The sequence below is a fragment of the Ursus arctos genome, unplaced genomic scaffold (genome assembly GCF_023065955.2).
Source record: "Ursus arctos isolate Adak ecotype North America unplaced genomic scaffold, UrsArc2.0 scaffold_19, whole genome shotgun sequence".
In the NCBI taxonomy this organism is placed as follows: Eukaryota; Metazoa; Chordata; class Mammalia; order Carnivora; family Ursidae; genus Ursus; species Ursus arctos.
The window spans coordinates 57,295,330-57,323,325 of NW_026622863.1; the positions used below are offsets into that span (position 1 = coordinate 57,295,330).

The 27,996-nt window shown below is 58.2% G+C and overlaps 1 protein-coding gene across 2 annotated transcripts in view; it reads left to right on the forward strand.

Annotated features, from left to right (window-relative positions):
• Positions 1–27,996, forward strand: part of SHANK1 (SH3 and multiple ankyrin repeat domains 1) — a 43,825-nt gene that overhangs the window by 13,333 nt on the left and 2,496 nt on the right. The window contains exons 11-22 of one of the 2 annotated variants that reach the window (XM_057314609.1): positions 496–689; positions 3,906–4,019; positions 4,177–4,252; positions 12,218–12,300; positions 12,511–12,635; positions 13,216–13,351; positions 13,621–13,701; positions 14,247–14,270; positions 14,463–14,531; positions 14,963–15,081; positions 22,798–22,894; positions 24,540–27,972. In XM_057314609.1, coding sequence (XP_057170592.1) covers positions 496–689; positions 3,906–4,019; positions 4,177–4,252; positions 12,218–12,300; positions 12,511–12,635; positions 13,216–13,351; positions 13,621–13,701; positions 14,247–14,270; positions 14,463–14,531; positions 14,963–15,081; positions 22,798–22,894; positions 24,540–27,643 — 4,222 coding nt within the window. In that variant the 3' untranslated portion in view covers positions 27,644–27,972. Of the gene's footprint in view, positions 1–495; positions 690–3,905; positions 4,020–4,176; positions 4,253–12,217; positions 12,301–12,510; positions 12,636–13,215; positions 13,352–13,620; positions 13,702–14,246; positions 14,271–14,462; positions 14,532–14,962; positions 15,082–22,797; positions 22,895–24,539; positions 27,973–27,996 lie in introns of those variants that run through there. The other variant, XM_057314610.1, reaches the window with a different exon arrangement.

The following is a 27,996-nucleotide window of genomic DNA, read 5'->3' on the forward strand; positions in this document are numbered from 1 at the left end:
GACGAGCAGGGGGCATTCTGGGGGTAAAGAGGCCAGGCTGGCTAGAGGAGGGTGAGAAGGGGGACTGTGGCTGGCCAGTATGTCCTGAGGACACGGGAGAGTGAAAAATCACGCCGGGCTGGGCATGGCAGACAGAGGAGTTGGACCTGCCTCAGGAGGAAGCTGGGAGTCGCTGAAGGCTCGTGAGGGAGCTAAGAGATGACACAGTCAGAGCTCCGCTTCAGGAAGCTGAATCAGGCACAGCATGCAGGGCCGTGGGAGGGGCAGAGCCGGAAGCCAAGAGGCAGAGGAGGGGGCCGGGGGGGGGCAGCAGTGGGCAGGCAGAGGGAGCCCCCAAATGCCCTCTTCCCCCAAGGACACCAGAGCTGGGAAACCCACTCAAACCCCCTCCCCCCCTCTGATGCTCCATCCCCCCCCACCCCACGGACCCCTGTTCTCCCAGAGGTGCCCCTTCCCTCCACTCTCCCCTGCCTCTCACACCCTCTGTGTATGCAGCTCCAGCGGGACGCCCAGGGAAGGGCCGGCAGGGGGCACGGGGGGCTCGGGGGGCCCTGGGGGCTCCCTGGGCAGCCGCGGGAGGCGCAGGAAGCTCTACTCAGCGGTACCCGGACGCTCCTTCATGGCCGTGAAGTCCTACCAGGCCCAAGCGGAGGGGGAGATCTCCCTAAGCAAGGGGGAGAAGATCAAAGGTAACAGGGCAGGGCCGGGCCAGGCTGGGGGGCGAGGGTCGGGCAGGGGAGCGCACCGCTCTAGGACGAGGCAGTCAAGGACAAACAGTGCTCTGGGGCCCAGACTTTCCAGTGGACTCTGGGGACCCCAGAGAGCCCCTGGATGCCCTTTGGCCCCGGAGGAGCATGAAACGCCCATTGGGAGGAGGTGTTGAGGCCAAAGAAGGGAAATGAGCATTTGGGGGGGCCCGACACCATGCTGGGCCCCGTGGGAGTGGTACCCCCGCAGGATCAGCCTTTCAGGAGGGTGTCAGGAGCCCATCAGACAGTTGAAGGAACAGTCCCACAGGTCAAGTGACTTCCCCCGGTCCTCCGTCTGAGCCCACGGTCTTTCCTGCCCCCTGGTGTGGAGCGTGAGGCCAAGCCACTTTGACTTCACCTCCTGCCCCTGCCAGGTGTCTTCCTCTGAGAAACAGGGTGGGGCCCGCTTCCCAGGGATCTGATGAGACAGGTGTTGGAAGCCAGGGCCATGCCAAGGGCTCCCTGAGCTGCGGCGGCTGCTGTTCCTGGAGTTTTCCTCTCTTTGGTTTTTCTGTCTTCTTCTGGAAAATGGTGCCAGTAGCCCTCACGTGCAGACTTCGCAGGGCTGTTGACGTGTGTTCTTGGATAGAATGAAGCTTGGAAACGGGAAGCAAGCAGACGTGGCAGTTAATGCGAGGCGGGGGAGCAATTCTTTGCCGACTCTAGGCTGCGGAGGAGCTGAGTAGTGTCGCGCTGGAGGGCCGGGCTGCCAGGGTTCAAATCCCGGTTCGACCGCTCCTGGCTGGGCGCCCTCACACAAGGGACTTTTCTCTGGGCCTCAGTTTCTCCATCTGTACAATGGGACCCTGGTGAGGTTTTAAAAAGTCAGTTCCCTTAAAGCAGCCAGGATAATGCTGAGCACATAGCAAGCGCCAACGATTGTGATCCTCAGGGGGTCCCCACGACAGGAGCTTAGAGAGGAGAGAGACCCCGGCTGCCCGGGAAAGCTGGGGGTTCTTCCCATAGGAGACAGAGGTTGTGTGGGGCCTTGAAGGATGTGCAGGGATCGGAGCATCAGGTGGGTCGTGGATCGGCATCTGTTTTGTTCTATCTCTTCCCGTAGCCTGAGTTCCTGAAGGCAAGGTCACGTGTCATTGATCTCTGGGTTGCTGGGGCCCAGTGTAATGACCCAGGACCCAGGAAGCCTCAGTGCCCATCTGCTGAATGAGTGAATGAATGAATGGCCAGAGGCAGGAGCAAACTGTGGGGGCCAGTGGCAGTGCCTCCCGAGGCAGGGTGCCTGGGAAGTGTGTGTGCGTGCCTATGTGTGGGTGAACACACAGGCACCCACATGTGGAGGGTCAGGTCTGTGCTCTGAGACAAGAGTTTGAAAGAAGAAAGGGAAGCTAAGGTCCGAGGGGAGGGACCTTCCGTGTGCAGTATCTTCCAAGTTTCTTTCTGAAATTCAAGCCCAATACTTTTGTACATTGCTCGGTCTTTGTATCCTTCCCTTTCATTAAGACATTTAATCGCTTCAAAGCGTGCCTCCATCCACGATGCCACCGAGGTTCACCGCACCCCGTTGAGGCAGCAGGCTCCTTCTGCTCTCAGGCCAAAGCCCGGTGCCTGAGCCTGGCCTGCTCGCCCCTCCCCTCCCCACCCACCCACCAACCTCAACTCATGGCATTCTTCCCTTCCCCCACAGGGTGCCAGGGACCTCCTTCTCCCCATTCCTCACATGGCCCAAGCCCTTTTCCACACTAGGCTCTTTGCACGCGCTGTTTTTCTGCCAGGACAGCCTTTCCTCCCTCTCTTTGCCTCTTCAACTCCTAGGATCCTTCCAGTCTCAGTCTAGATGTCATGTCCTCTGGGACACTGTCCTGGCACCTCTTTGCTGTCCGATTTATACACCCCCATCTGGCCTTTCTTCGGACACCCTGTCCCTTTCTCCTGGAGCACTGACCATCATTTTCAGTTGTACGGTCACTTACAGAGTTACGCCTCCAGTGGGTGCCGGCGGGGAAGCGCCACGAGGACAAGAACCACATTGGTTGTGTCCAATGGCCCTCAACCCAGTGTCTAGCCTGGTGCTTGACTCGTGACCAGCACTAAATAAATCTTCGTTCAGTGAACGGACGATTGATTCCATGACCACCCAGCTGGTCACTGGAGGGCTAGCCAAGAACCCAGACCGCTTGTGACCCCCTCGCCTGTTCCCTTCCATGCCCTTGAGCGTCTCCTCGATTTGGTCTCCCCAGATCCTCCCAAGGGTGGCAGTTGAAGCAGAGAAAAGCACAAGGGGACCCCAACTCAAATCCCAGTGTGGCTTGAGCCATCTCTGGGCAAGGGACTTTCCTGCTCTAGCTTCAGCTTCTTCATCTAGAAAATGGGAAATCAGTTGTTGCCTACCCAGGTAGGCCCAAGGGAAGTGTGCGAAGGGCCGAGCACCAGAGCCAGGAGAAACGCTGAAAAGAGGGAGGACGGTGCGCGTTTGTTACTCTTGCCATGATCGCCAACGTCAGAAGCAGCAGCAACCCTGCTTGAACAGAGAGGTAGCAAAACATTATGACTCAAAGCCTTCACTCTGGAGACAGAGTGGGGTTCAAATCGAGGCTCTTTGGATTACAAGCCGTATATTCCAGAGCACATGACTCCGGCTCTCTGAGCCTCAGTTTACCTATCAGTAAAGGGTTTAATGAAAGTGTCCCTTCATAGGGTTCTGGTCACCAGTGAGAACTGGATAGACGTTAGCAGTTCCCTGATGTCCGTCTTTGTGTTTGGGCGGTTGCCACACGCGCGGACAGTACGCAGTCAGCAAATGTGTGTCGTGTGGGGCCCCCAGCGACAGGTTAGGGAAATTACAGACCCCCCCCCCCCGCCCCGCCCCGAGCTGTGACTGGTTGGTTACCAGGGGAGGTGAGGGCCAGTCCTGAATATGTCCCTAACCTGTGAGGACCATGTCACCAGACACAGCCCTTTCTCCCAGTGCCTCTGGATGTCCCCATTGGATTTGGAAAGCGAGAATGCAGTAGTGATACGATTTGGTTCTACCCCCTCCCCCTCATCCCTTCCCTGGACGCTTATTAAGGATGCCCTTGGGGCCAGGCCCTGTGCAAGGTACTGGGGAATTGTGGCAAGGCTGTGCATCGAGTATGTTGGGGGCGGGAGGCGACACAGAAACCTAGAAATGTTTTTATGTCCCTGCTCCCCACCCAGTGCTTAGCATCGGGGAAGGAGGCTTCTGGGAAGGCCAGGTCAAAGGTCGCGTTGGCTGGTTCCCCTCTGACTGCCTAGAAGAGGTGGCGAACCGCTCCCAGGAGGGCAAGCAAGGTAATGAGGACTCCCCAGTTGTCCCCGATCATCCTAGGGTTCTCCTGACGGGGATGGGGTGCTGGGAGGTAGATGGGACGAGCTGGGCCGGGACCCCCAGGGGTTGGCCCATGGTTTTCAGAGTGAGGGTCCAAGGTCGTCGCTTGTCCCCCTGCAGAAAGCCGCAGTGACAAGGCAAAGAGACTCTTCCGGCATTATACCGTGGGCTCCTACGACAGCTTTGATGCCCCAAGGTAAATGTCCTTACACCCTCGGGTGCCCCTCACCCAACCTCCCTTCATATTCCACCTTTAAATATTTCCACCACCTCCAAGCCTCCTTTCTGCTCCCTCTAAAGTTTGATTCAGAGGTGGGGGAAGGCAGAGTTAGCTTCAGACCACAAGCCTAGTCCCAAACCATCCTTGGCAGCCTGAGACTGCCCAGTTTTGGGGTAGCTTGAGAATAGTGGGGTGGACAAATAAGGATGGGGATGTCTGGGGGCCCAGGGAGCTCGTGTGTGTGGCTGGCTGGAGGCCTTTGTCTCCTTCATGTGCCCCATCTCTGTGCGGGGTCATGTGCAGCAGAAGTGTATGCATCCCATGCCTCGCAGGGACGTGGGGAGAGGGGCAGGCATAGCTGGGCCAGGAGGGGTGGGGCTGGAGAGATGGGCACACTGACACCTTTCCCCTCCCTGGCTGCTGGCTGACTTGCTTCAGAAGCTTGATGGATGGGATTGGCCCAGGGAGGTGAGAGGGGAGGGGAAGGGAGGGTACGGGGTCAGGAATGGGAAGAAAGGGGTGCCTGGGGATGTATGGACTTGTGTGTGCACGACCAGAGCTGGTTTCCCTGTGCGTGAACATCTTACACAGGCGAGCGTCCTTGTACGGATTCTCTGAGTGTGTCCTTGCCCCTGTGTCTCTGTAGATGCGCATGACATGTGTCTGTGTGCATGAGTGGCTAGACGCCCCTAGACGTATAGTCCTGTGCCTATATATGCCCATGACAGCGAGAGGGTCTGTCCTCCTCTGTATAGATGGGTGCATTTGTGGCTGTCATTTATGGGTGCACGACTGAGGCTAATCGTGCAGCTGGCACTGCACATTTGTGTTTCCCTGAATCTGTGTGTCTGAGAATGAGGGCAAGTGTTTCCAGGGATGTCAGTGTGTCTGCTTACCTTGTACGGACAGGTGGGTTTCTGCACACGTCTGTCTCTTTCTATGCATGTCACGGTGAGTGCGTGTTAGCCCAGAAAATCGTGTGCATGCATTTGCATCTGTCCCATTGATCTGGAATTCAGGACCTGGGGCACTGGGGGAGGGGAGGGCAGAAGAGGGGAGGATTCCAGGGCTTGGGCTTCCAGAAGGGCAAGACTGTGGGGGAGGGATGGTCATAACTGGGTATCTGAAAGATGACACCCTCCCCCACCGCTCCCCCCCCCCCCCCATCCAGGGAAGGGTCTCCTTGTTTGTAGCATCCTTCCATTAAATGTGTCCAAACCTATGTGTCTGTGTTCTGGCCAGTGGGGATGGGTGGGAGGGTTGCGGGGAGAGAAAAATAACAAGATGGGGAGAGAGGGTGGGGCTGGGGTGCCACCCTGCGCCCGGAGTGTCTGAGGCGCTTGACCATTGTGCGTGTTCACCTGGCACGTCTCTGGCTCTGGGCACTGGGTGAGTATCAAGGTCCCCCCACCCCAAATCTCCCTATCAGCCTCTGCTTCTTGTCTCTGACAGTGTCTCTCTGGGTCTCTCCTTGGCCTTGGTCTGGGAATCACTTGCTCCACCAGCTGGATAGGGGCGGTCCCTCTTGCCCTCAGCTTCTTCCTTCTCCTCCCCTAGCTCTGTCAACTTCATTCCCTCCCCTTCTCCCTTCCTCCTCGTGCCTGCTGGCATGTGCTGCTCTGTGTGGTGTCTGAGCCTTTTCCCCTCTTGCCTCCCCCCCACCCCCCGGCTCTCCCTGCCCCTGTCTGAGGTGGCCTGGCCTGTGTTGTGTGCCCTGCATCCCTGCTGGAGCTGTGAGGGCCTGGCCTGTTGCCACCCTCTCTCCTCTCCCTGGGGGTCTGTGCTCTCTCCTCTCTCGAGTGAACTGCAGTGTGTGTCTGTCCCTCTTCTGGGCTTCTTTGGGGCGGGGGGAGGGGTGTCTCTCACTGCTCTGGGGCCCAGTCTCAATGTTTCTAGCCTTCCCTTCCTGGCCCTTCCAGACTGTGTTGGGGTGCATTATGTGTCGGTCTGCGATGGGGGGCTGTGCGTCCCCTCCTGGGGCCTCTCTCACCGTGGTATCCCTGCCTGGGAAGTGGGGCTCGGTTCGCGCGTCCCCGCACGCGGTCGCCAGGCATCTTGTATGGTGTTGTGCGTCTCTCTCCGCTCTCCCTCGCTCTGCACCTGCGCGGGAGGGCTCTGGAGGGGGGAGGGGGTTAAGGGGGGGCCCCAGACCGGAAGTGCCTCCCCCTTCTTCTCCCCCCCCCCGCGCCTCGCCCTTCCCCCTTCTCCCGCCAAGGGGGCCCCGCGTTCCCCTCCCGGCCCCCTCCCCCCTGCCCGGCCCCCTCCGCCACCCGGCGCAGGACGCCAAGGGGTTAAAGCCTCGCGCCCGCCGCCCGCCTCCGGAGCTGTCCGCGGTGCTGAAGCCGGCGCCGTCCGCGGTCCTTGCGCTCCCGCCGCGGCCCGACCCCGCGCCCCGCGCCCCCGCGCCCCCCGGCATGTGAGCCCCCGGCCCTGCCCTCCCTCCCGCGGGAGGGTGCGCGCCCCCTCCCCCTCCCCCCCTCCCGGCGCGGGTCAGCATGAGGCGGGGCCTGGGGGCCCGGACACGGGGGTTCGGCCGAGCGGGGACGGGGACGCGGCGGCGGCGGCGGCGGCGGGGGCGGCCGGCACCGGGACCGGGGCCGGGGCCGCGGCGGCGATGGCTTTGTCTGCGGTCGGCGGCGGCGGGGGTCTCGGAGGCGGCCCCGGTGGGGGCTCCCTGCCGCAGCCGCCCCCCGCGCTCTCCTCCAGCTGGCCGGCCCTGGGGCCCCGGCGGCGCAGCGTCTGGTACATCTACAGGTAACGGAGCGCGCCGCCCCTTTTCTCCGCGGCAGGCTGGGAGGCCCCGGCCCGCTGTGACGACCCTCCCCTCGCCGCTAATCCCCCAGCCTTGGGACTCCTCCCCCCTCAAGCCGCCCCCCCCCTTACCTTCCCTCAGTGATAAACCCTTTTGGACCCCTCTTCTCAATCCTTCTCTCATCCCCGTCCCTGCGCCTCTCTCCCCGACCCCCCCCCCCACCACATACACTCCTCAGTTCCCTTCCAGGCCCTTTCAGACTCCCCTCATCTCTTCCTCCGAAATCTTGCCCCCAGTCAGACCCTCCAAACGGACCCCACTCCGGGGTTTGGAACCCATTACCCCTTTCTGCCCCCCTCACCGCCCCCACTCTGTGGAGCCCTCCCCGTGGGGAGCCACAGTGGCTCCCCCTCAGGCACCGACATTCCAGGCCCCTGTTCCTCTGATCCCCATCTCCCCACACCCCTTTACAGAGTTGGCAAGTCCCCTCATTCATACCCCTCTCTCCCATTCACAGTCATCCCCCCATCACACACACATCCCACCCCCGGCCTCCCCTCCCCTCCTCTTTTTCCGCTGCGTGTCACTGTGCGACTGTGCATGTGTCAGTGTGGCTGTGTCGATGTGCGTGCGTGTGTGACTGCCTGCAGCCGTGTGCGCACGCGCGTGTGTGTGCATGTGTATGTGAGAGAGAGGCAGAGAGAGAGACAGAGATGGAGAGATGGTGGGCTCCCAGCCCCCCTCCCCCAGCTGTGTCCATCTGTGTGTCCCTGTTTGACGGTGTCTATCTCTGTGTGTGACTTGGAGCGATAGAGAGGCTGTCTGAGGACTGTGTGTATGTGTGTGTGTGATGGAGTGGGTCTGTCCCAGGGACTGCGGCTGTGTTTCCCATTACCTATCCTCTCATGCCAGGCCCGTCCCCTCCCCCACAACCCCTCCTTTTCTAGTCCCCCCATGTGTCTCTGTCCCCATGTGCCCCTCTCCCTGCCTCCAGGGGGTCTGTGCCGATGTGGGGCATGTGTGCTGAGCCACGGCTGAGCTTCTGCACGGGGAGCTGCCTCTGCCTGTGTGTGCCACTTCTCGGCATGGGAGGGGGCTGGCTTCCCTGCGAGGGGGCCTCTGTGCAGACCATGGAGAGACCCATGGAGATGGGTACATGAGGAGGGGCTGAGTACCAAAGAGGGTGCCTTGTACAGCAGCAAGCTCTGGGTTGTGAGATCCTGGGTGTGTGAGAGGCACCTTTGGGGTGGGGGTGGGGGGAGTGGACGCTGCTGCAGTCTCCGTGTGTGGGATCCAGTGAACAAGAGCTGGCCGCTGAGCTCCGGAGGCCACTCTGGGGTCGCCGAGGGATGGCCTGGGGGAGAGCATTGTGTGTGCTTCTTCAGGGCAGGTAGTCAGCAATACCAGCGTGAATGGGGTATCGCGTGGGTAGCGAATGCTGGGGCGGGGTGGGGTTAGAGGGTCTCAAGAGGAGGGTGGCTGATGAGAATGGAACAGAGGAGAGTGGAGAACACTGAAGTGGGGGAAACGGGGGTGCTGGAGCATAGAGGGTGCGTGGGGTGTCTGGCGAAATGGGGTGAGGAGGGAATGCAGGAACTGTGAGGAGGATTTGGGGGTGGGGATTCGGGCAACACAGGGAGAGCACAGAGAGGATGCAGGGAATAGAAATGAAATGCAGCTGCAAGTACCAGGAGGCGGAAGCGTGTGTGAGGAAGTGAGTTGAGGATGCAGAAGTAGAAAGAGGCTTCCGCGGATGAGAATGCGGGGGACTGGGGAGTATGAAAGGAACCTAGGGTGCTCTAGGGGACACAGTGAGGTTGCTTACAGAGGTGTGAGAGGATTTGGGGGGGTGAAGCTAAGGAAGGGGCGAGAGAGGCCATGAGAGGGATGAGAGGTCACGGAGGTCTGTGGAGGACACTTTGGAGAAGGGGATGCAAGGTGTGCAGGAGGTGGAGGGATGGCCCCATGGGTGTGTGAGGAGGGTTAGTGGAAGTGAAAGCTAAAGAGGGTGGGTTGGGTCAAAGTGGAGCTTTCAGATGGCAGGGAGGAGGAGGGAGCAAGGGACACAGAGGTGAAGGGGCACACACAGGACCAGAGGATGGGGAGCACAGAGTTTAGGGAAACTGCTGGGGCAACAGGGCAGGTGGGAAGTTGGGGGAGAACATGGTGGGTTGAGGGAAGCATCCCATGGCCAGGGAGTGGGCAAGAAAGTCATGGGAGTGGGGAGAGGAAGGAGCCCGTATGGGATGGGGATGCTTGAGAGGGAGGGACAGAGGTGGTATTGTGATGATTTGCGAGTGTTTGGACGTTATTGGGGTGTATGGGTTGCCTGTGAGGAATTTAAACCTTGGCTTTGGCACTTTTCTAGCTGGTGGGATCTTGAGCATGTTACTTCTCTGTGCCTCAGTTACCCCTCCCAGGGGTGTTGTGAGAATTTGTGGATAGATAAATGTTAAATGTGTGGAGCGGCATCTGGCATTCAGTGACGGGTCAGTAAACGTCACTCGTTGTGCTGTTGGCATAACCTGGGATAAATTTCAGGCACCAAAGGGGTGGGTGATTATGGCCAATTTGGGGCAGGTGTATATGCTCTTGGAGTATTTGGGTGCAGTGGAGTGGATGGTATTATAACTGCAGCCACCCAAGTATTTCTTCTGTGTTTCTGAAGATTACTCACTGTGTGACCTTAGGCAAGTTGCTTAACGTTTCTGGGCTTCTGTTTCCTCACCTATAAAGTGGAAACAGTACTTATGCCTACCTCAGAGGCTGGCTAGGAAAGACAACTGAGTTACTTACTTGTGAAGGGTTTCAAATACTGCCTCGCCCATAGCAAGTGCTTCTTCCTGGCATGCAATGGGTATGGGAGTTCTATTGAATTATATTGGGGGATGGGGTATTTGGAGAAGGCTTGTGTCTGGAGTGTGAGGATAATGTGGGGGTAAAAAAGAGATTCCAGGGGTAGGGGAAAGACATGGGAAACATAGGGGCTTGTGGCATGAACAGAAGAAAAAGAAACAGTTGCAAATGAAGGATAAAGGAAGTCCCAAGGGCACGCTGCCTGCTGGGGACCTGGAGATCTGAAGGGGGGGTATGGGGGGTAGCAAGGGCATAAGGGCTCAGTGGAAGTTGTATGGCGGGGACAGAGGTGGGCATCGCAGAGTGCATGGTCAGGAGCAGGCAGCTCTGACCTCTGAACCAATTTCTGTTGGCCTTGTCCTTGGCCCTTTCCTCCTCTCTTCCCCTATGTTCCCTCACCCCTTTGAAACTCCTTTCCTCCTCTCTTCCTACACCCCTTCCACCCAGCTACAAAGGTGGCCTTTCCCTGGTTTGAATATAAGATCGAGAAGACATGGTGGGTATGGTGTGGCATGTTGACGGGACTGTGGTGAACCTTGAGCGAGAGCAGTTGCCAGGTCTGCCTGCGTGCGCACACGCACTGTTGAGCACGCCCAGTTACAATAAGGTGGGACGGGGGCAGGGCTGGCATACACGCGCATGTGCAGAATGCTGTCGCTGTGGTACAAATGTATGGATGTGACAGTGACAGTGGAAGTCGTGGGGGTCATGGGAGTACACAGGGGTGCTTGCGTGTAGGGGGAATGGTACCGAAATACAGTAGGAGCAGTGTGGGTATTATTGGCGTGTGCTGGGATGTGTTCAGGGGGCGTGTTATGGGAATATACTGAGATCCAAGTGAGGGGGAGTTATTATTGGAGCATACTGGGATGTGCGGGGGCGTTACTGAAATCTACTGGAGTATTCGTGGAGGGCTGTTTTGCCGAATCTGTGGGGGTAGGTAATTGAAGCGCGCGGGGAGCACGCTTGGCTATTATTGGAATGTGTTGGGGCTGGTGCATATTATTGGGATCTGCTAAGGGGTCTGCACGTGCGCTGGTCGGGTCTCAGATGTGACCACGGGATGCTTGGGGTGCAGCAGTGTGTGCATTCTGGTGGATGGAGGGTATTCTTGGGGCCCCCGAGGTGAGTGGGGTTGGAGTCAGGGCGTATGGGTATTCCTGTTGTATACTGGGGTTCCTGGAATGGCATGGATATATAATCTCGAGGTACACAGCGGTGATGTCAAGGGTTTGCGGCTGTTATCTGAGTGAGCCCAGGCAGGCGTTGAGATACATGGAATAGATTTGAGTTTAATTGAACTTTCCTGGGTGTGCGAACATCCCCTAAATGTGCTGACAGGCTTTGGTGGTCTGATGGGGGCGACTATCTGCATATTCGTGGGTAGTTTGCATTTTACTAGAACCTAGCCACTGCATGAAGGAGATACATTTGAGGTATACCAGGGAACAGATAAGTCACAGCTGCTCACTAGAACTTTCTGCAGTGATGGAAATGTTCTCTATCTGCACTGTCCACCATGGTAACCACTAGCCACGTGTGTCTACTGGGCACTTTGAAACGTGACTAGTGAGACTGAAGAACTGAATTTTTCAATTTAATTTGTAATTAATTTGCATATAAATAGTCACATGCATCTAGTGGCCACCATATTGCACAGTGCTGAGTAAGCCATGCTGCAATCTGCTTGGGTACCCGGGGAGGAGTGACTATAGTATATAAATAGTCAAGGAGCTGGGAGGGCTATCATCGAAGTACGCGTGTCCTGTCAGCTTAGTAACTTGACCGAAGACATTGAAGGAGTCCTACTGAGCACGTACTCCTGTGTGCCCAGCACCGTGCTGAATACTGTACGTACTGAACTCCCACAGCGACCCCGTCTGGTGGGGCCTGTTATTGTCTCACATTATAGACGAGGAAATTGAGGCCCGAAAGGTTAAAGCCTTGGGCTCAAGGTCACAGATAAGGAAGTGGCTAGCAGGGGCTCAAACCAGGCTGTCTGGTGAACTGGCGGCTTATCTCCCCACCCCTTGCGCTCTGCCGGCACACAGTGGGCTTGGAAACTGCTTGCTGAATGGATGGGTGGATGGATGCATGAAGGATGAATGAGGAAAGATTGAGTGGGAGAGCAAGCACTCCGGGCTCTGAGGGGGAGGCCTGTAAGGGCTGCTGCGAGCAAACACACACAGAATGGGCGAGGAAGATCCTAGGACGCGGGATGAATGGTTCTGGAGCAGGGGCTCAGGTCACCCACCGGGTTGCTGGTGGAGCTGGGACTCGGTGTCTCATAATCCCTTCTCCACCCCCATCCCCCCACCCCGCCCCCTCGCCAGCGATTACATCATTAAAGAGAAGACGGTCTTGCTGCAGAAGAAGGACAGTGAGGGGTTTGGGTTCGTGCTTCGGGGGGCCAAGGGTGAGTGCCAGCCGGGGAGGAGATGGGAGAAGGGCTCTCTGACCCAGGGGGATGGACAGGGGAAGGGACCCCAGCCCACCCACCACCCCACCCCAGCGTGCTGGTCCCTCAGCTACGGTGAGGCCTCTGTGACTTGGGTCTGAGCCCCATCCCCTGCTCGGCCTCTCCACCCCCTCCCCTCCGACCCCGCCGGCTCCTCCCCATCTGCAGCGCAGACCCCCATCGAGGAGTTCACCCCCACCCCGGCCTTCCCGGCGCTGCAGTATCTGGAGTCTGTGGACGAGGGTGGCGTGGCATGGCGAGCTGGACTGAGGATGGGAGACTTCCTCATCGAGGTGAGTCCTGGCCCCCAGCCCCAGGGGCCTTTCCAAGGGCCAGCCTCCAGCACACCTTCCACAGATACCATTCTCTCCCTGGGACCCTGGTGACAAAAATCCCTGGCCTCCTCCTATTCCACACGAAATCTGGCTGCCCAAATCCAGATTCTCTTTCAGCACCAGGCCTCCCAGCCCCCAGCCCACCCCCTAGCCAATGCTTTCTTCAGTGATTCCTTCTGAAGGCTTCTCTGAAGCATCAAAAGAAAACAGAGCTGTTCCCCAGCGCGCGTACACACACACACACACACACACACACACACGCACGCACACACACACAATGCAGGGGCAGGGGACAAGGAGGGGAGAGAGAGGTGAATGGCTGAGCCCAGCCCCTTCCCCAACCCTGGGGCCAGGAAAGTTACCAGAAGGAGAAGTGGGGCCTTGCAAGGAGGGGGGTGGTGGGGAGGGTCAGTGGGAGGAAGGAGCCAACAGTGCTACACACAGGTCTAGATAGGAGACCGCTCTGTTGGGGACTCTAAAGCTGAAAGCATCTCTCCCCTCACTTACTCTGTGTGGTGTGGGGCTATCTGTGCTGCAGGTGAACGGGCAGAACGTGGTGAAGGTTGGCCACCGGCAGGTGGTGAACATGATCCGCCAAGGGGGCAACACGCTGATGGTCAAGGTGGTGATGGTCACCAGGCACCCGGACATGGATGAGGCTGTCCATAAAAAAGGTGCTTCTCCACTCATTTGCGTGGCCAGACCTGGACACCCCATTGCCACAAGACTAAGATCCTCAGAAGCCCTAATGGCCTCATGGTCCCCACCACTGGCCTTCCCTTCCCCAAGGCTACTTGTTCATGACCCTTCTGAGGGAGTAACTGAAGGAGGCAGGGCTCAGCATGGTGGTGGCCACTGGTCTCTGATATCTGGGAGCACTGCAGTGGTGGTGGTGGGTTCTCTCCATGGTACTGATGCCTGACCCCCACCATCACCTTTTCAGCACCCCAGCAGGCTAAGCGGCTCCCGCCCCCAGCCATCTCTCTGCGTTCCAAGTCTATGACTTCAGAGCTGGAGGAGATGGGTGAGCCTGTGGAGCTGCTGGGGCCCAGGCGCTGGGGAGGGCGAGGGGCAAAAGGGGGCTGAACCAGACCTTGAGTTTGTTAGTGTTGTTAGTGACCAGGGGTCCTGTCCTCATCCTGTCCCCTAGTCCATGGGTCAGACTCTGTCTGGCCTCCGTGTGTGTCTCTGGGAAGGGGCGTCTGAGAGTCGACTTTGCTCTGTCCTCTTACATCTGTTTCTCTGTCGAGTCTCTCTCTGGGTGTGCACGTCCCTTCTTACGGGTCCCTGTTTCCTTTCTGGCTTCTCTCCCTCTGCCCCACCTCACCCCACCCCCGTTCTCTATCTCTTCCTCCACCAGCTTCCCCACCCCCACTAACAGAAAGGAAGGCCAGCCCCTCCCCAGACAGGGCCGAGTGGACCTGGGGGGTCCCGTTTCCCCTGACAGGGGGCAGATCGGGCAGCTGACCGCCCCTACCCTGAGGGAGGAGGGTGTTCCAGAGAGGGGGCCCCTCGCCTCCCCCTGAAGTCCTAACTCTTGGCTCCTCTACTGCCTCTCCCCCGGGCTAGTCTCCCCCTGGAAGAAGAAGAGTGGTGAGTGGGCACAGGACTGGCGGGGGGGCTCCCCGTCCCCATCCCGCCGGCGGACTTGCCCCTCCCCGACCCGGGCCCTTCACTGCCCCACTCGCGCTTGCGCACGCCCGCTGGCCACGCCCACTGGCCGAGCCCGCTCCGCCCCGCCCCCCAGGGGCGCCCCTGGACTTCATCCGCATCCTTTGCCCACAGAGTACGAGCAGCAGCCTGCGCCGGTGCCCAGCATGGAGAAAAAGCGGACCGTGTATCAGATGGCTCTCAGTAAGATGGCCCAGGCCTGCTCCCCGGGCTGCCCAGGACCCCTGACCCAGGCCCCCTGGGGCGCCGCAGCCTCTCCAACCCTCTTCCTGCCTGCGCGCCCTTTGGCCACCTCCGACCTCATCACCTCATATCCCATCCTTGCCGTGGCCATCAAGTATGAGCTCCCACCTCTGTCCTCAGCCTCAACCTCCCTGTTCCTTCTGCCTCCCCTCCACCTTCCCTCCTGTGACGATTTGCTGCCCTCACCCCTTCCCACCGCTGGGTCCTGGACCTGGAGATTCTGTCTCCATCAGGGCCGTCGGTCCTCGGGCATGGAGGCAGGGGTGCCCTTTCCTGGTTCGTACAGCATATTGTATGGGCTCCTGGCAGCTCTGTTTCTTCCCGAGGCCAAAGCAAGCTTCATTTCACTGCCTCTTCCCACCTCCCCTTAGACAAACTGGATGAAATTTTGGCGGCAGCCCAGCAGACCATCAGTGCAAGCGAGAGTCCCGGACCTGGTGGCCTTGCGTCGCTGGGCAAACACCGGCCCAAAGGCTTCTTTGCCACGGAGGTAGGCAGCCTGGACCAGGAGGGGGATGGGAGCATAATGGAGAGGAGGCTTGGGGGGGTACACACACCATCCTGGAACCTCTGTGCTTCTCTTTGCAAACCCTTCCTGACCCCGCTGTGTTGAATGTCAGCCCTGAGGGGCACCACACTTCCTGTCCCCCCTCCTTTCTTCCCAGTCTGGGGCCTCCTTTCCTGTCTGCCCATCCTCTTCCTTATTCTTCTCCTAAGTCTTATCCCTTGTTTCCTCACTCCTGCTCCCACCTCTTGTCCATCTCCGTCCCACCTCAAGAGTCTCAGGGAAGGCAGAATGATGTCATGGCTGGTGATCTCTGGCATCGGCCCAGCACATGATAATAGGTGCTCAACAAGTGGGAGTTACTAAAATATTATTTATTATCGCTGTCTCCACTCTGCCTGCTTTTCCCTAGGACGGAGGCCGACCTGTAATGGGTGGTGTCCTATTTTGGACACTACATTTTACATGGATTTTCTCATTCATTCCTAGGATCACCCTCTGAGGTCCACATGGTTGTTAGCCCATTTACAGAGGGGAAACTGAGGCTCAGAGAGGGAGGCAGTATTTCAATCCAGGCAAGTCAGGCAGTCGGATCCACCGCCCTGGCTCTTCTGGTGGGCCTGTTGGTCCCTCCCTAGCTGGCCTGTCATTGGGCTGTGCCCCTTCGTGGGAACACAGCCACCACCAGCCTCCTCCCACCCTCCAGTCTCTCCTCCAGAGGTCACACAGCACCCTACTTCTCTCTTAGCCCTTGCTTCTTCTCTGCTCAAGCCCTGCCCTCTGACCCTGCCCTCTGAACCCTTCTTCCCACGGGACACACCCACCACCCAGTGGCCAACAGGCTATTTACTCTAAAACTGGATTCTTTGGCTTCTGAGGGACCATGGACCCCCTTGGCAGGCTGGCATAGCCCTCCGAATAATGCTTATAAGCATAAAATAAATTACCTAGGAAAACAAAAGAAGCCAATTACACTGATAATACAGTCATCAAAATGTTTTTAAAAGCAAAATTCGTGGGGCACCTGGCTGGCTCAGTTGGTGGAGCACGTGACTCTTGATCTTGGGGTCATGAGTTCGAGCCCCGTGTTGGGCCTAGAGCTCAGTTAAACACACACAAAGTAAAAATAAAATTTGTGCTGTAGTAATATCGGTGCTTTTTGTCAACACGTTAGTCAGCAAGACTTCGTGATGGCTCTTAACTACTCTTAACTAGTCATGAAGCACATAAACACTATTCAAGAGATCTGCAACCGCTGTGCAGAGCTATAGAAATATCTGTGACTTCTCTTAGCGTTACAGGCACAGGTCTTGCTAAGGCCGGCTTGGTTTGCTGCCTATATCCTCAATTGAGGAAATGGTGTGTTTTCATTGGAAGATAATGACAATACAGATTTTTTTTTTTCTAGTCCAAGTGCACGGCCCCCTCGAAGTCTGTCCACAGACCTGCTAAGGGTTTGACTACCTACTTTAGAATGCCCCGTACTTTGACAAGAACCAAAGGAAGATGGCAAATTTTGTACTTGGACTCAGAGAACTGCTTTCAGGTTTCAATGTGGAGGGTCCTTGGCCACTTCTCAGGGTTTGGCAGAGTGCCCTGCTTGCAGCAGCCCCTCACGTCTCACCTGTCCTGAATTTCTCGAGGAATCTGAAATCTCTGAGGCTGTCAGGATCATCTTCTGTGCCCACCTCCCCCGAAGGTCAGTGTAGACTCAGAAGTGCATGGGCAGTCAAGCCAGGCAGACCTGCCTCCAAATTCTGACTTCCTCTGACTTCCTGAGTTATCTGCTCCATACTACCTAATTTCTCTGCGTCTCAGTTTCCTGCTCTGTACAATGGGGCTAAAGCCCATCTTGCTGGTCCTTATGAGGATTGAACAAGACCAGCTCCTAGCACAGCAGGTCCTCAACAGATGGTGAGCCCTCTTAGGCCACAAAACAAACTGGAGACCCCACAATGACTTGCCAGTGAGGCTTGCATGTGCCCCAGAGACCCTCCAACAGCTTATCGCGTGCAGAGTCCCCATGAGTAGATAGGGCAAATCCTGTTTTCATTTATTCAGCAAATGGCAGCCAGCATACCAGCCCCTCCCTGTGTGAACCGTGGCAACAGGACAGACAGGATCCCAGCCCTCACAGAATTCACCATCTGAGGTCCAAAGACACCCCTAGGCGGGCGCAGACACGGGCCAATAATAACACCAGCTGCCCACATGCCCCTCCCTCATAGAAATGGGACTTGTAGGCATTCACCTGAGTTCTCGAATGGTATCTCTCTTCCCTCCGGGCCGTGGAGGCCAGTGGTCATTTTCCCTTTGGGTCTCCCTTTTTATTCTCCCAGGGTCTGGCCCTGGGCCTTCCCAAAGCCCCGCCTCTTGTACTGGGGGCTCTCTTCACCCCCATCTCTGTCCCCACCTGCCCATCAGCCGTCCTGACTTTTCACACACTAAGTCAACAGAGGGGCCCCTTCCTGCTGCTTCTGGGTCTCTCTGTGTGGTCTTGTTCTCTTCTGTTTCTCATCTCCCATCTGCTTCAGCTTCTCTCCCCTCCTCACTGTCTCGCTTGGAGCCCTGTGCACTAGGCCAGAGGGGGTGTGGGGGGCCCAGTATTGCCCCTGAGGCCTCTTTTGTCAGGCCTGAGCAACAGTGAATCAGAGTACAAGATGCCACTGCTTGGAAACTTAAGAATTGGGAGATTCCAACCTCCCTGAAAGACACCCCACTGCACAAAACCTAGCGAGGGGGCACGGTACTGAGGGGCCTGCCCATGCCGACAGAGGGGGTGCAGACCCCGGACAGATTCACTGTAGGACAAGATGCCTCTTGGGCTGTCTCCTCCTAGGGTTCTGCTGTCCATCCATCTGTCCTCGCCTCTGTGTGGCTTTGGCTCCCTCAGCTACTGTCTCTGTCGCCTAGTCACTGACCCCAAGGCTACCCTACCTCCCCTGCACTCCTGCACTGTCCTCCCTTCTTCCCATCTCTGTCTGGGTGCCAGTCTCAACTTTTCTCTGGACTCAGTTTTTCCCTCTGATTATTTTGACCATACCTTCTTGATCGTATTGTCTATCTCTTTCCCTCTTGGTTGCATGCCTGACCCTCCTGGAGCAGCTCTGTCGTCCGTGTCCACCCCCCCCACCCCCACCCCGCTTCATTCCAGGGCCTCACAAGACTGCCTCTTTTCCTGCTTTGTTGGGGCCGTCTTTCTTCCCGTCGCTGTCTCATCTCCCCTCCTGTCTCCCCCCTCTGCACCCCCATCTCTGTCTTTTTCTCCTCATCTCTCTGTCTTTATTTATCTCTGCCTCTCCGTCTGTCTCCCCCTCTGCTCTCTCCCCCCTCACCCCTTTCAGGGGCTGTCTCCCTGGTGCGCATTTCTTAGTCCGTTTTCAGCCTCCAGCCTGTGCACAGCACCAGGGCACACACTCTGCCCTTGAGGCATCAAACCCACAACAGGCCCACGAGGTGGCACGGGAGGAGGGCTGGACCTCTGGCTGGCTCGCTGGGGAGGAGTCTGCCCACAGCCAGTGACGTCACGCGCACCCAGGCACTCTGATTGGCTGCCCCCTCTGCGCGGGAGAGGACGCTCCCCGCTCGTGGATGGAGGTCAGCCTGTCCCACCTTGAGTCAGTGTGCCCCTCAGGCAGGCAGTCCAACGCCTCTTCAGACGCTTGTATGGCTTCTCCATCAGTCTGACGTCTCCTCTGCCACTCTGACCCCTTTTATGTCAAGTTAACCCAACATTTAATCCCTCCTCTTCCACTTAGAAGTGTTTTCTGCCAGTGTGCCAATTTGATGCCTCTCCCTTCGCTCTGCACGCTCTTCAGTCAGAGGCACCCCTCCCCTGCCCCTCGACCCCTCCCCTGTCATTCGAACCCTCCCCCATCACTCTGTCCCCCTCCCCCATCACCCTGTCCCCCTCCCCCATCACTCTGCCCCCCACCCATCCCCACTCCCATGCCTCTATCAGATGCTTCCCTCACCTTCCTTCCCACCGCCCCATTTTTTTTAAATTTTTTTAAAGATTTTATTTATTTATTTATTTGACGGAGTAAGAGAGAGAGAGAGCAGAAGCAGGCAGAGGGAGAAGCAGGCTCCCTGCTGAGCAGAGAGCCTGATGTGGGGCTAGATCCCAAGACGCCGGGATCATGACCCAAGCCAAAGGCAGACGGTTAACCAACTGAGTCACCCAGGTGCCCCTTCCCACTGCCCCATTATCCCCTTTTGCTCGCCCTCCTAGACTCCGCATTCAGTGTCCTCTCCAGCCTGCTTCTGCCTTCAGGGGTCCCTGCATCCGTTCGGACTGGTTGTTCCCCCCATCTTGTCAGGGTGTCCTTCATTCTGCACATATTTACTGAGCACCTAATTATGCACTGGACCTGCTGGTTGGCTCTGGGGGTGGAGGAGTGAACCAGTCAAAGGCAATCCCATTAGAGAATTTACATTTGGGGGCGGGGGTTGGATTTTGCAGAATTGGGTTCTGCTCTATGTAAGAGAAACCTCCAAATAACAGTGGCTTGAACCAGAAGAGTCTTCTATCTGTGTCATGTTAATGAAGTCTGGAGTAGGGATTCCCAGGCAGATATGGCAGCCGCCATGGTCCTGAAGACCCAGGGTCCTTCTCACTTTCTGCTCCACCATCCTAAGCCTTCTTTCCAACCATAAGGTCACCTTGTAGTCCAAGATGGCTGGAGCTCTAGCTTCCAGCATTCCAGGTAGCAGGAACAAGGAAGAGTGGAAAGGCAGAAAGGCAAAGGAGGGCACATTGCTGCTTCTTGGATTACCTCTGAGGAGACTTTCCCAGAGTAACACACAACCCTTCCACGCCACGTATGCATCCCAGCTGACCTTAGTTCCGTGGGCACATGCAGCTGCAAGGGAGCCTGGGAAATGTAGTCCCAATAGGTGCCAAACGGGATTGGGGTTTTCTTACCAAGGAAGGAGAGTAGAATGGGAACTGGGTAGGCTCCATGCCCAGGGAGACAGACAATGAACAAGGAAGCAAATAATTATAATAACTCTACACTGGGTTAAGTGGAAGGAGTTATGATGCAGAGTAACAGATGGAAGCCTCTCCAGGGAGGAGACATCTGAAACTAACAGATTCCACCCGTTACCACCTTTCTACCACCTGTCTGACCTCATCTCCCACCCCTCAGCACCCCGCTCCCCCGCTCAAGACACATCAGCCTCCTGACTGTTCCTTAAGCATACCAGACTCACTCCCACCTCAGGACGTTTCCGCTTCCTGTTCCCATACTGTTCCCCCAGATGTATGCATGGCTCCCTTTTTTGGGAGATTGCTCAAATTATATCTTCACAGAAGGGCCTTCCTTGACGGCCCTGTTTTAAATTATAGTCCTCCTCTCCTCCCTCTCTTGCCTCCATCCGACCCCGTTGTGTTGCTAATTTATTTTGTCTACCGTCCAAGTAGGCAGGGGCTTTTGTCTGTTTTGTTGACGGCTCCATCTGCAGCATCTGGAACAGTCCCTGGCATGGAGCGGGTGCTCAGTAAATATCTGTGGAATGAATGAACGAATGAGACAGTTTCAATCCAGGGAAGTGAGTGCAGGGAGCGGTTAGGACAGGCGCATCCTGTGACAGTCTAAAGCAGCACCGTCTTGTCCAGCAGAGGTCCTGTGTTGAAAGAACTGCTTTATGTCCATGCTGCCCCATAGGGCAGCCACTAGCCATGTGTGGTGACTGAACCCTTGAAATGTGACCAGCAAACACAGCGGGAGGAATTTTTCATTAACGTATTTTAATTCGTTGAAATTGACATCCGAAAGGGTAGGGGCTATTGTATTGGGCAGTGTAGGTTTAGAGGAAGGGAGAGGCCAGGCCAGAGTGGGGGCTAGGATGACAAGTCTTCCCAAGCAGAGCAGGGGGAAAGGATGTTCAGGCAGAGGGAACAGAGAATCCGGAGGCCCTGAGGTGAGAAACACCACAGGAAATCTAGAGAGCAGGGGAGTACTTAGAGCAAGGGGGCTGGAGGGAGCAGGGAGCGTGATGGGAGGTGAGGGCGGTAAGGTGGGGACTTCATCCGAATAGGGTTTCCTTTCTCTGCACTTCTGTCCTCAAAGAGAAGAGAGACATACAAGGTCACCTGGCAGAAGCAGGGGAGTCAGTGCCTGATGTTGGCTCATTCTCCTTTAGTTACACTTCATTTGACACAAGCTTGTGGAACATCAGGTCCTGGTTGAGGACTGGGGTCCTAGCAGTGCAAGAGACCAACAGCATTGCTACCGTCAGACAGGCTGTTAGGATTCCATGGGCTTTTGGCACTTTCGTCTTTATAAGCCCCTCCCTCAAAAAAAGAAGTTTAAAAATCTGTCTTTAATGGCTGTATTGGTGCAAAGATGAATATTATCATCCAAGCTGGATTCTATTCATTCCCCCCCCCTCCGATGTTAAAGGAAATGAAAATATTTTCCCTGCAGGTGTCATGGGCCATAAATCCTCTACCTGTATTGCCTTCAGGGAGCCGGCATTCTAGGCAGGGAGTCAGGAAGTAAGCCAGTAAACAAGTCATCTCAGAGGGAGATGTGTGCCCTAAGGAAAACAGGACAGGGAAGTACAGTAGACAGTGACTGGCAGGGACATTTGAGTGGAGGATGGAAAGACAGAAAGGAATGTGTGACAAGGAGGTGAAAATGTTGCAGAGAGCAAATGCAGGACTTGCAAGTGTTCTAGAGCGGGGTCGGACCTGGGCATTGGAGGAGCAGGACTGGTGGACACGGTGGGACCAGAGTGAGCAGGTAGGAGATGTAGACGGGGCTCGATTGTACTGGGCGCCTGGGTTTCCTATAGCCAGAGCCTGAGATGGGATTCCTGCACCAACAGTATCCTAACGGGAGAATTATAAGGGAGTGAGGGGGGCAGGGTGGGCTGCGGGAGGTCAGCAAACGTGGTCCCCGCTGGAGTCTCTTGCAGCCTGATCCCTGGGAGAGTTCGAATTGCACCACGGAGTGAATCCTGTCTTGGATCTCCATGTCAGTCAGTCCTTGGCTTCAGGCTGCTCCCAGAAGTACGGGACGGAACTACTGGGGCCCATCAGCTCCTTTGGAGGAGGGGGATTCTTTAGAGCCAGGGGCAGCCGAGAGCCCAGCAGGTGACACTCTCAGCAGCTGGGGATGGTCACGGCGCCCCAGCTGAGGGGATCTGGGTGTGCAGTGTCTACCACAGACCACAACTCAACACCAGAGTTGGGAATTCCGATCCCCTCCTAACTGGTGATGTGAGATGCTCTGGTAGGATTGTAAGCAGGGCAATCGCACGACCTGGATTTCTTTCTGAAAGATCCCTCTGACTCTTATGTGGCAAGCAGACTGGAAAGGGGTGGCGGGACAGGGGGGCAGCAGGGAGACAGGGGAAGAGGCTAGGGCAGCCAGCGGGCCAGGCCATGCTGGTGACTTGGGCCTGGGGGGTTGACAGTGAGAACGGAGAAAAGACCCAGGTTAGTAATGGGTATGGGAAGCAGAGCAAACAGGGCTGCCTGAGAATCTGCTTTCTTTTCTTTCTTTCTCCCCACTGCCCAAACTCAGACACATTTCCCTCCCCCAGAGTTCCCTTTTGCCTCCTCCAGGCCTCTCACCCTTCCTGCAGAGGCTTGGAGAAGGCTTGGGGGCTGGCTGTGTGGTAAAGTCATGAATCTTCACGCCCAGACTGATCTTTCTCTATTGTCTTTTTTCTCTGACTGCCACCCCAAAGTCAAGCTTCGATCCGCACCACCGCTCACAGCCAAGTTATGAACGTCCTTCTTACCTGCCTCCGGGACCTGGGCTTATGCTCCGGCAAAAATCTATTGGTATGTCACCTGGAAGGGTGGGTATAATGTCACCAGCAGGGGAGGGGCAGGCTGGGAGGGTGACAGTTTACAGGAGGAACGGAGGGGCTTTGAAATGTTCTTTTCTACTTTCGTATATGACCGCAGTTCCATCGCTCTGGGCAAAGAGCTCAGGCTTTGTTGTTGGGCAAAACTGGCTTTGAATTCTGGCTCTCTGGGCCTTGGGTTCTGCATCTAGAAAATGGGCATGTTATTGTTCCTGCCTGGATGGAGTGAGTCGAAGCCCCCACCACCTAGTTTCTTCTCTCTTATACCTGACTTCACTGATGCATGCATGCATGCTACAAATGTTTACTGAGCACCCACCATAAGTCCTAGACTGCTGGGGATATGTCAGTGAGCAAAACAGAGGGAAGGGTCCTGTCCTCATGGAGCTTGCCTTCTAGCAGGGGAAGACAGACAACAGATTATAAGGATAAGAAACAAGACAATTATATAGAAGGTTGACAGTGGTATGTTCTGTGGGGGGAAAAGCAGAGGAGAATAAGAGAGATCAGGAGTGCTGGGAGGCAGATTTGAGCTAAAACGTGAAAATGAAGAGGGAGAGCCATGTGGATATATGGCCATAAGGTATTCCAGGTAGTGAGAACAGCCAAGACAAAGGTCCTGAGGTAGGATTGAGCCACTTGTGCTCAGATGGGGGAGACTGTGGGGTGGGAGGAGATCAGGAGCACAGCTGGGGGCCTGCAGAGTTTCAGATGCTGGTGAGACATCCGAGTAAGTGGATATGGCATTTGGATATAGGAGTCTGGAGCTCAGGGGAGAGGACTGAGCCCCAGGAAAGATGTGGGCGTCTTCAGCAGGGAGCCAGTGAATGAAGCAGCATGTCGCTTAAGAGTGCCAAGGGGGAGAGAGTAGTCAGAGGGGAGAAGAGGGTCAAAGACTGAGCCCTGACAGTGATAATTAGGCAAGAGACTTCACTCTTTCCAATCCACTCCGAGTCCTTTTGCTGATTGGGTCTAGCTTTTCTCCCACTTCCAGCGTCCACAGTCTGCCAGTGTGAGTCTTGCATCTGTGCCCTCTGCCTGTATCTCCTCATTTACTTCATCTCAACTACCTGTAAAGCCACCCAACATTGCTTCCCTATAAATCGGCTCTCTCTCGTAAACTTTAGCCTCACCCTAAGCAGTTCCGTCTGTGAAAGCACAGGTTTGATGTGCTAATTACATTTTATTTCTGCGTATACATGAAAAGAAATCTATAACTATACACCTAAACATGGCATCTCTCCCTGGCTCCAGGGACTTTTGCTCACCCCAAGCTACCACTAGCATAGGCTGTGTCTTTGTGGGCATTAGAAAACGGCGCCCCCTCCTGGCACGGGGAGGAAGTTCAGCTGAATGTCGCCCCATCTCCCCTTGCTCCCTCTGCCGGTTGCTGATGTGCAACGCACAGCCTGTGTCACCAAGTCGATTTACCACAGCTGGGGAGCTCTAGACTGATTCGTGTGAGGGTCTTAGCATATACTCAGTGGCGTCGTGGTGTTGTTGTTGTTGCTGTTGCTGTTGTTGTTGTTGTTGTTATTTCATTAATATTGTAGTACTATGGGATAGGGGAGGAGGGAGACCCCCTCCCCCCACTCCTGGATCCATTGTGTCTTCCCCAGGGGCTGCAGAAGATGATAGACCCTACCTAGCTCCCCCAGCCATGAAGTTCAGTCGCAGCCTGTCTGTGCCTGGCTCGGAGGACATCCCCCCGCCGCCCACCACGTCCCCACCGGAGCCCCCCTACAGCACACCTCCAGCCCCCTCCTCCTCTGGCCGCCTCACCCCATCCCCCAGAGGGGGGCCCTTCAACCCCAGCTCGGGTGGCCCCCTCCCCTCCTCTTCCCCCGCATCCTTTGATGGACCCTCCCTTCCCGACACACGTGTAGGGGGCCGTGAGAAGAGCCTGTACCACAGCGGGCCCCTGCCCCCCGCCCACCACCACCCGCCCCACCACCACCACCATCACGCCCCGCCCCCCCAGCCTCACCACCACCACGCCCACCCCCCTCATCCCCCGGAGATGGAGACGGGTGGCTCTCCCGACGACCCCCCACCCCGACTGGCTCTGGGGCCCCAGCCCAGCCTGCGCGGCTGGCGGGGCGGCGGGCCTAGCCCCACCCCGGGGGCCCCGTCCCCGTCGCACCATGGCGGGGGCGGCATCAGCTCCTCCCAGGCCCCGGCCCTGCGCTACTTCCAGCTGCCCCCCCGGGCGGCCAGCGCGGCCATGTACGTGCCAGCCCGCTCGGGCCGCGGGCGCAAGGGGCCCCTGGTCAAGCAGACCAAAGTCGAAGGCGAGCCTCAGAAGGGCGGCGGCCTCCCTCCCGCCCCCTCGCCCACGTCTCCGGCGTCCCCGCAGCCGCCGCCGACCGCGGCCGCCCCCTCGGAGAAGAACTCCATCCCCATCCCTACCATCATCATCAAGGCTCCGTCCACCAGTAGCAGCGGCCGCAGCAGCCAGGGCAGCAGCACCGAGGCGGAACCCCCCACCCAGCCCGAGGCTGCCGGCGGCGGCGGTGGCGGCTCCTCGGCGCCGAGCCCCGCCCCGGCCATGTCGCCGGTGCCGCCGTCCCCCTCGCCCGTGCCCACCCCTACCTCGCCCAGCGGCCCCGCCACCCTGGATTTCACCAGCCAGTTCGGAGCGGCCCTGGTGGGGGCGGCCCGGAGGGAAGGGGGCTGGCAGAACGAAGCCCGCCGGCGATCCACGCTCTTCCTCTCCACCGACGCGGGGGACGAGGATGGCGGCGACGGCGGGCTGGGCCCAGGGGCGCCCCCGGGTCCCCGGCTGCGCCACTCGAAATCCATCGATGAAGGCATGTTCTCTGCCGAGCCCTACCTCCGGCTGGAGTCTGCAGGCGCGGGGAGTGGCGGCGGCTACGGGGCTTACGGGGCCGGCAGCCGCGCCTACGGGGGCAGCGGGGGCAGCAGCGCCTTCACCAGCTTCCTGCCGCCCCGACCTCTGGTCCACCCGCTGACCGGCAAGGCCCTGGACCCCGCCTCCCCGCTCGGGCTGGCCCTGGCAGCCCGAGAGCGGGCGCTGAAGGAGTCCTCGGAGGGTGGTGGGCCCCCCCAGCCCCCTCCAAGGCCCCCATCGCCCCGCTACGAGGCCCCGCCGCCCACCCCACACCACCACTCGCCCCACGCCCACCATGAGCCAGTGCTGCGTCTCTGGGGGGCCTCACCACCGGACCCCGCCCGCCGGGAGCTGGGGTACCGGGCAGGCCTGGGCAGCCAGGAGAAGTCCCTTCCGGCCAGCCCTCCAGCTGCCCGACGCTCCTTGCTGCACCGCTTGCCCCCTACAGCTCCCGGGGTCGGGCCCCTCCTCCTCCAGCTGGGGCCGGAGCCCCCGCCCCCACACCCCGGGGTGAGCAAGGCGTGGAGGTCGGGAGCCCCCGAGGAGCCAGAACGGCTGCCCCTACACGTGCGGTTCCTTGAGAACTGCCAGCCCAGAGCCAGTGGGGCGGGGGGAAGGGGACCCCCCTCGGAAGACGGGCCGGGGGTTCCGCCGCCCAGCCCACGCCGGTCCGTCCCGCCTTCGCCGACCTCCCCGCGGGGCAGTGAAGAGAATGGGCTTCCCCTGCTAGTCCTGCCGCCCCCTGCTCCCTCGGTGGATGTGGAAGATGGCGAATTCCTCTTTGTGGAACCGCTGCCCCCGCCTCTGGAGTTCTCCAACAGCTTCGAGAAGCCAGAGTCGCCCCTCACACCTGGGCCTCCGCATCCGCTGCCGGACCCACCCACCCCAACCACCCCACTGCCCCCTGTGCCACCACCTCCTGTTGCCGCCGCACCTCCCACCCTGGACTCCACGGCATCCAGCCTGACTTCCTATGACAGTGAGGTGGCCACACTGACCCAGGGGGCCCCCGTGGCTCCAGGGGACCCCCCTCCACCAGGCCCACCGGCCCCGGCTGCCCCTGCTCCGCCGGCCCCGCAGCCTGGCCCAGACCCACCGCCTGGCACCGATTCGGGTATCGAGGAGGTGGACAGTCGGAGCAGCAGTGACCACCCTCTGGAGACCATCAGCAGCGCGTCCACACTGAGCAGCCTTTCTGCCGAAGGCGGTGGCAGCGCCGGAGGCGGTGGTGGTGGCGGCGGGGGGGCCAGTGTGGCCAGTGGGCCAGAGCTTCTGGACACATACGTGGCCTACCTGGACGGCCAGGCCTTCGGGGGGAGTGGTACTCCTGGCCCACCGTATCCCCCGCAGCTCATGACTCCTTCTAAGCTCCGGGGCCGGGCTCTGGGGACCGGTGGAGGCCTGAGGCCCGGCCCTAGTGGGGGACTGCGGGACCCTGTCACTCCCACCAGCCCCACCGTCTCCGTGACAGGGGCTGGAACGGATGGGCTGCTGGCCCTGAGCGGTTGCACAGGACCTTCAACGGCGGGTATGGCTGGGGGTCCGGTGCCTATAGAGCCGGAAGGCCCGCCGGTGCCCTTGCCATCAGCCTCCTCTCTGCCTCGGAAGCTGCTGCCCTGGGAGGAGGGCCCGGGCCCACCGCCACCACCCCTGCCCGGGCCCCTGGCCCAGCCTCAGGCCTCAGCCTTGGCCACAGTAAAAGCCAGCATCATCAGTGAACTCAGCTCCAAGCTTCAGCAATTTGGGGGCTCCTCGGCAGCTGGTGGCGCTCTGCCCTGGGCCCGGGGAGGCAGCGGGGGAAGCGGGGACAGCCACCACGGGGGAGCCGGCTACGTCCCAGAGAGGACCTCTTCCCTGCAGAGGCAGAGGTGAGCCGGGGCTGGTGGTTGGTGACGGAGGCCACAGGGGCCAATGCTGTGGGTACCAGAGTCTACCTTCGCCATAGCCGCATCCTTTGAGGGTCCCAGGTAGCAGAAAGAAAACAGAAACGAGGCTGGCTTGCAGAAGTCCGTCCTCTGAGAAGCACGCGTTCACAGATACTTTATCTCAGTAGCTTTTGTGGTCTCTTCCATCACCATGACAACACACATCCCCTGATGAACAACAAAGTTATTAACAAGAGATTGGAGCACAATTTGCCAAAGTCTGTTTGCTCGGCGGGTTGTCATTTCTGACAGTCCCTGAAATCTGCGAGTCCCTTGAACCCCGTGCGTCTCAAGATTCAG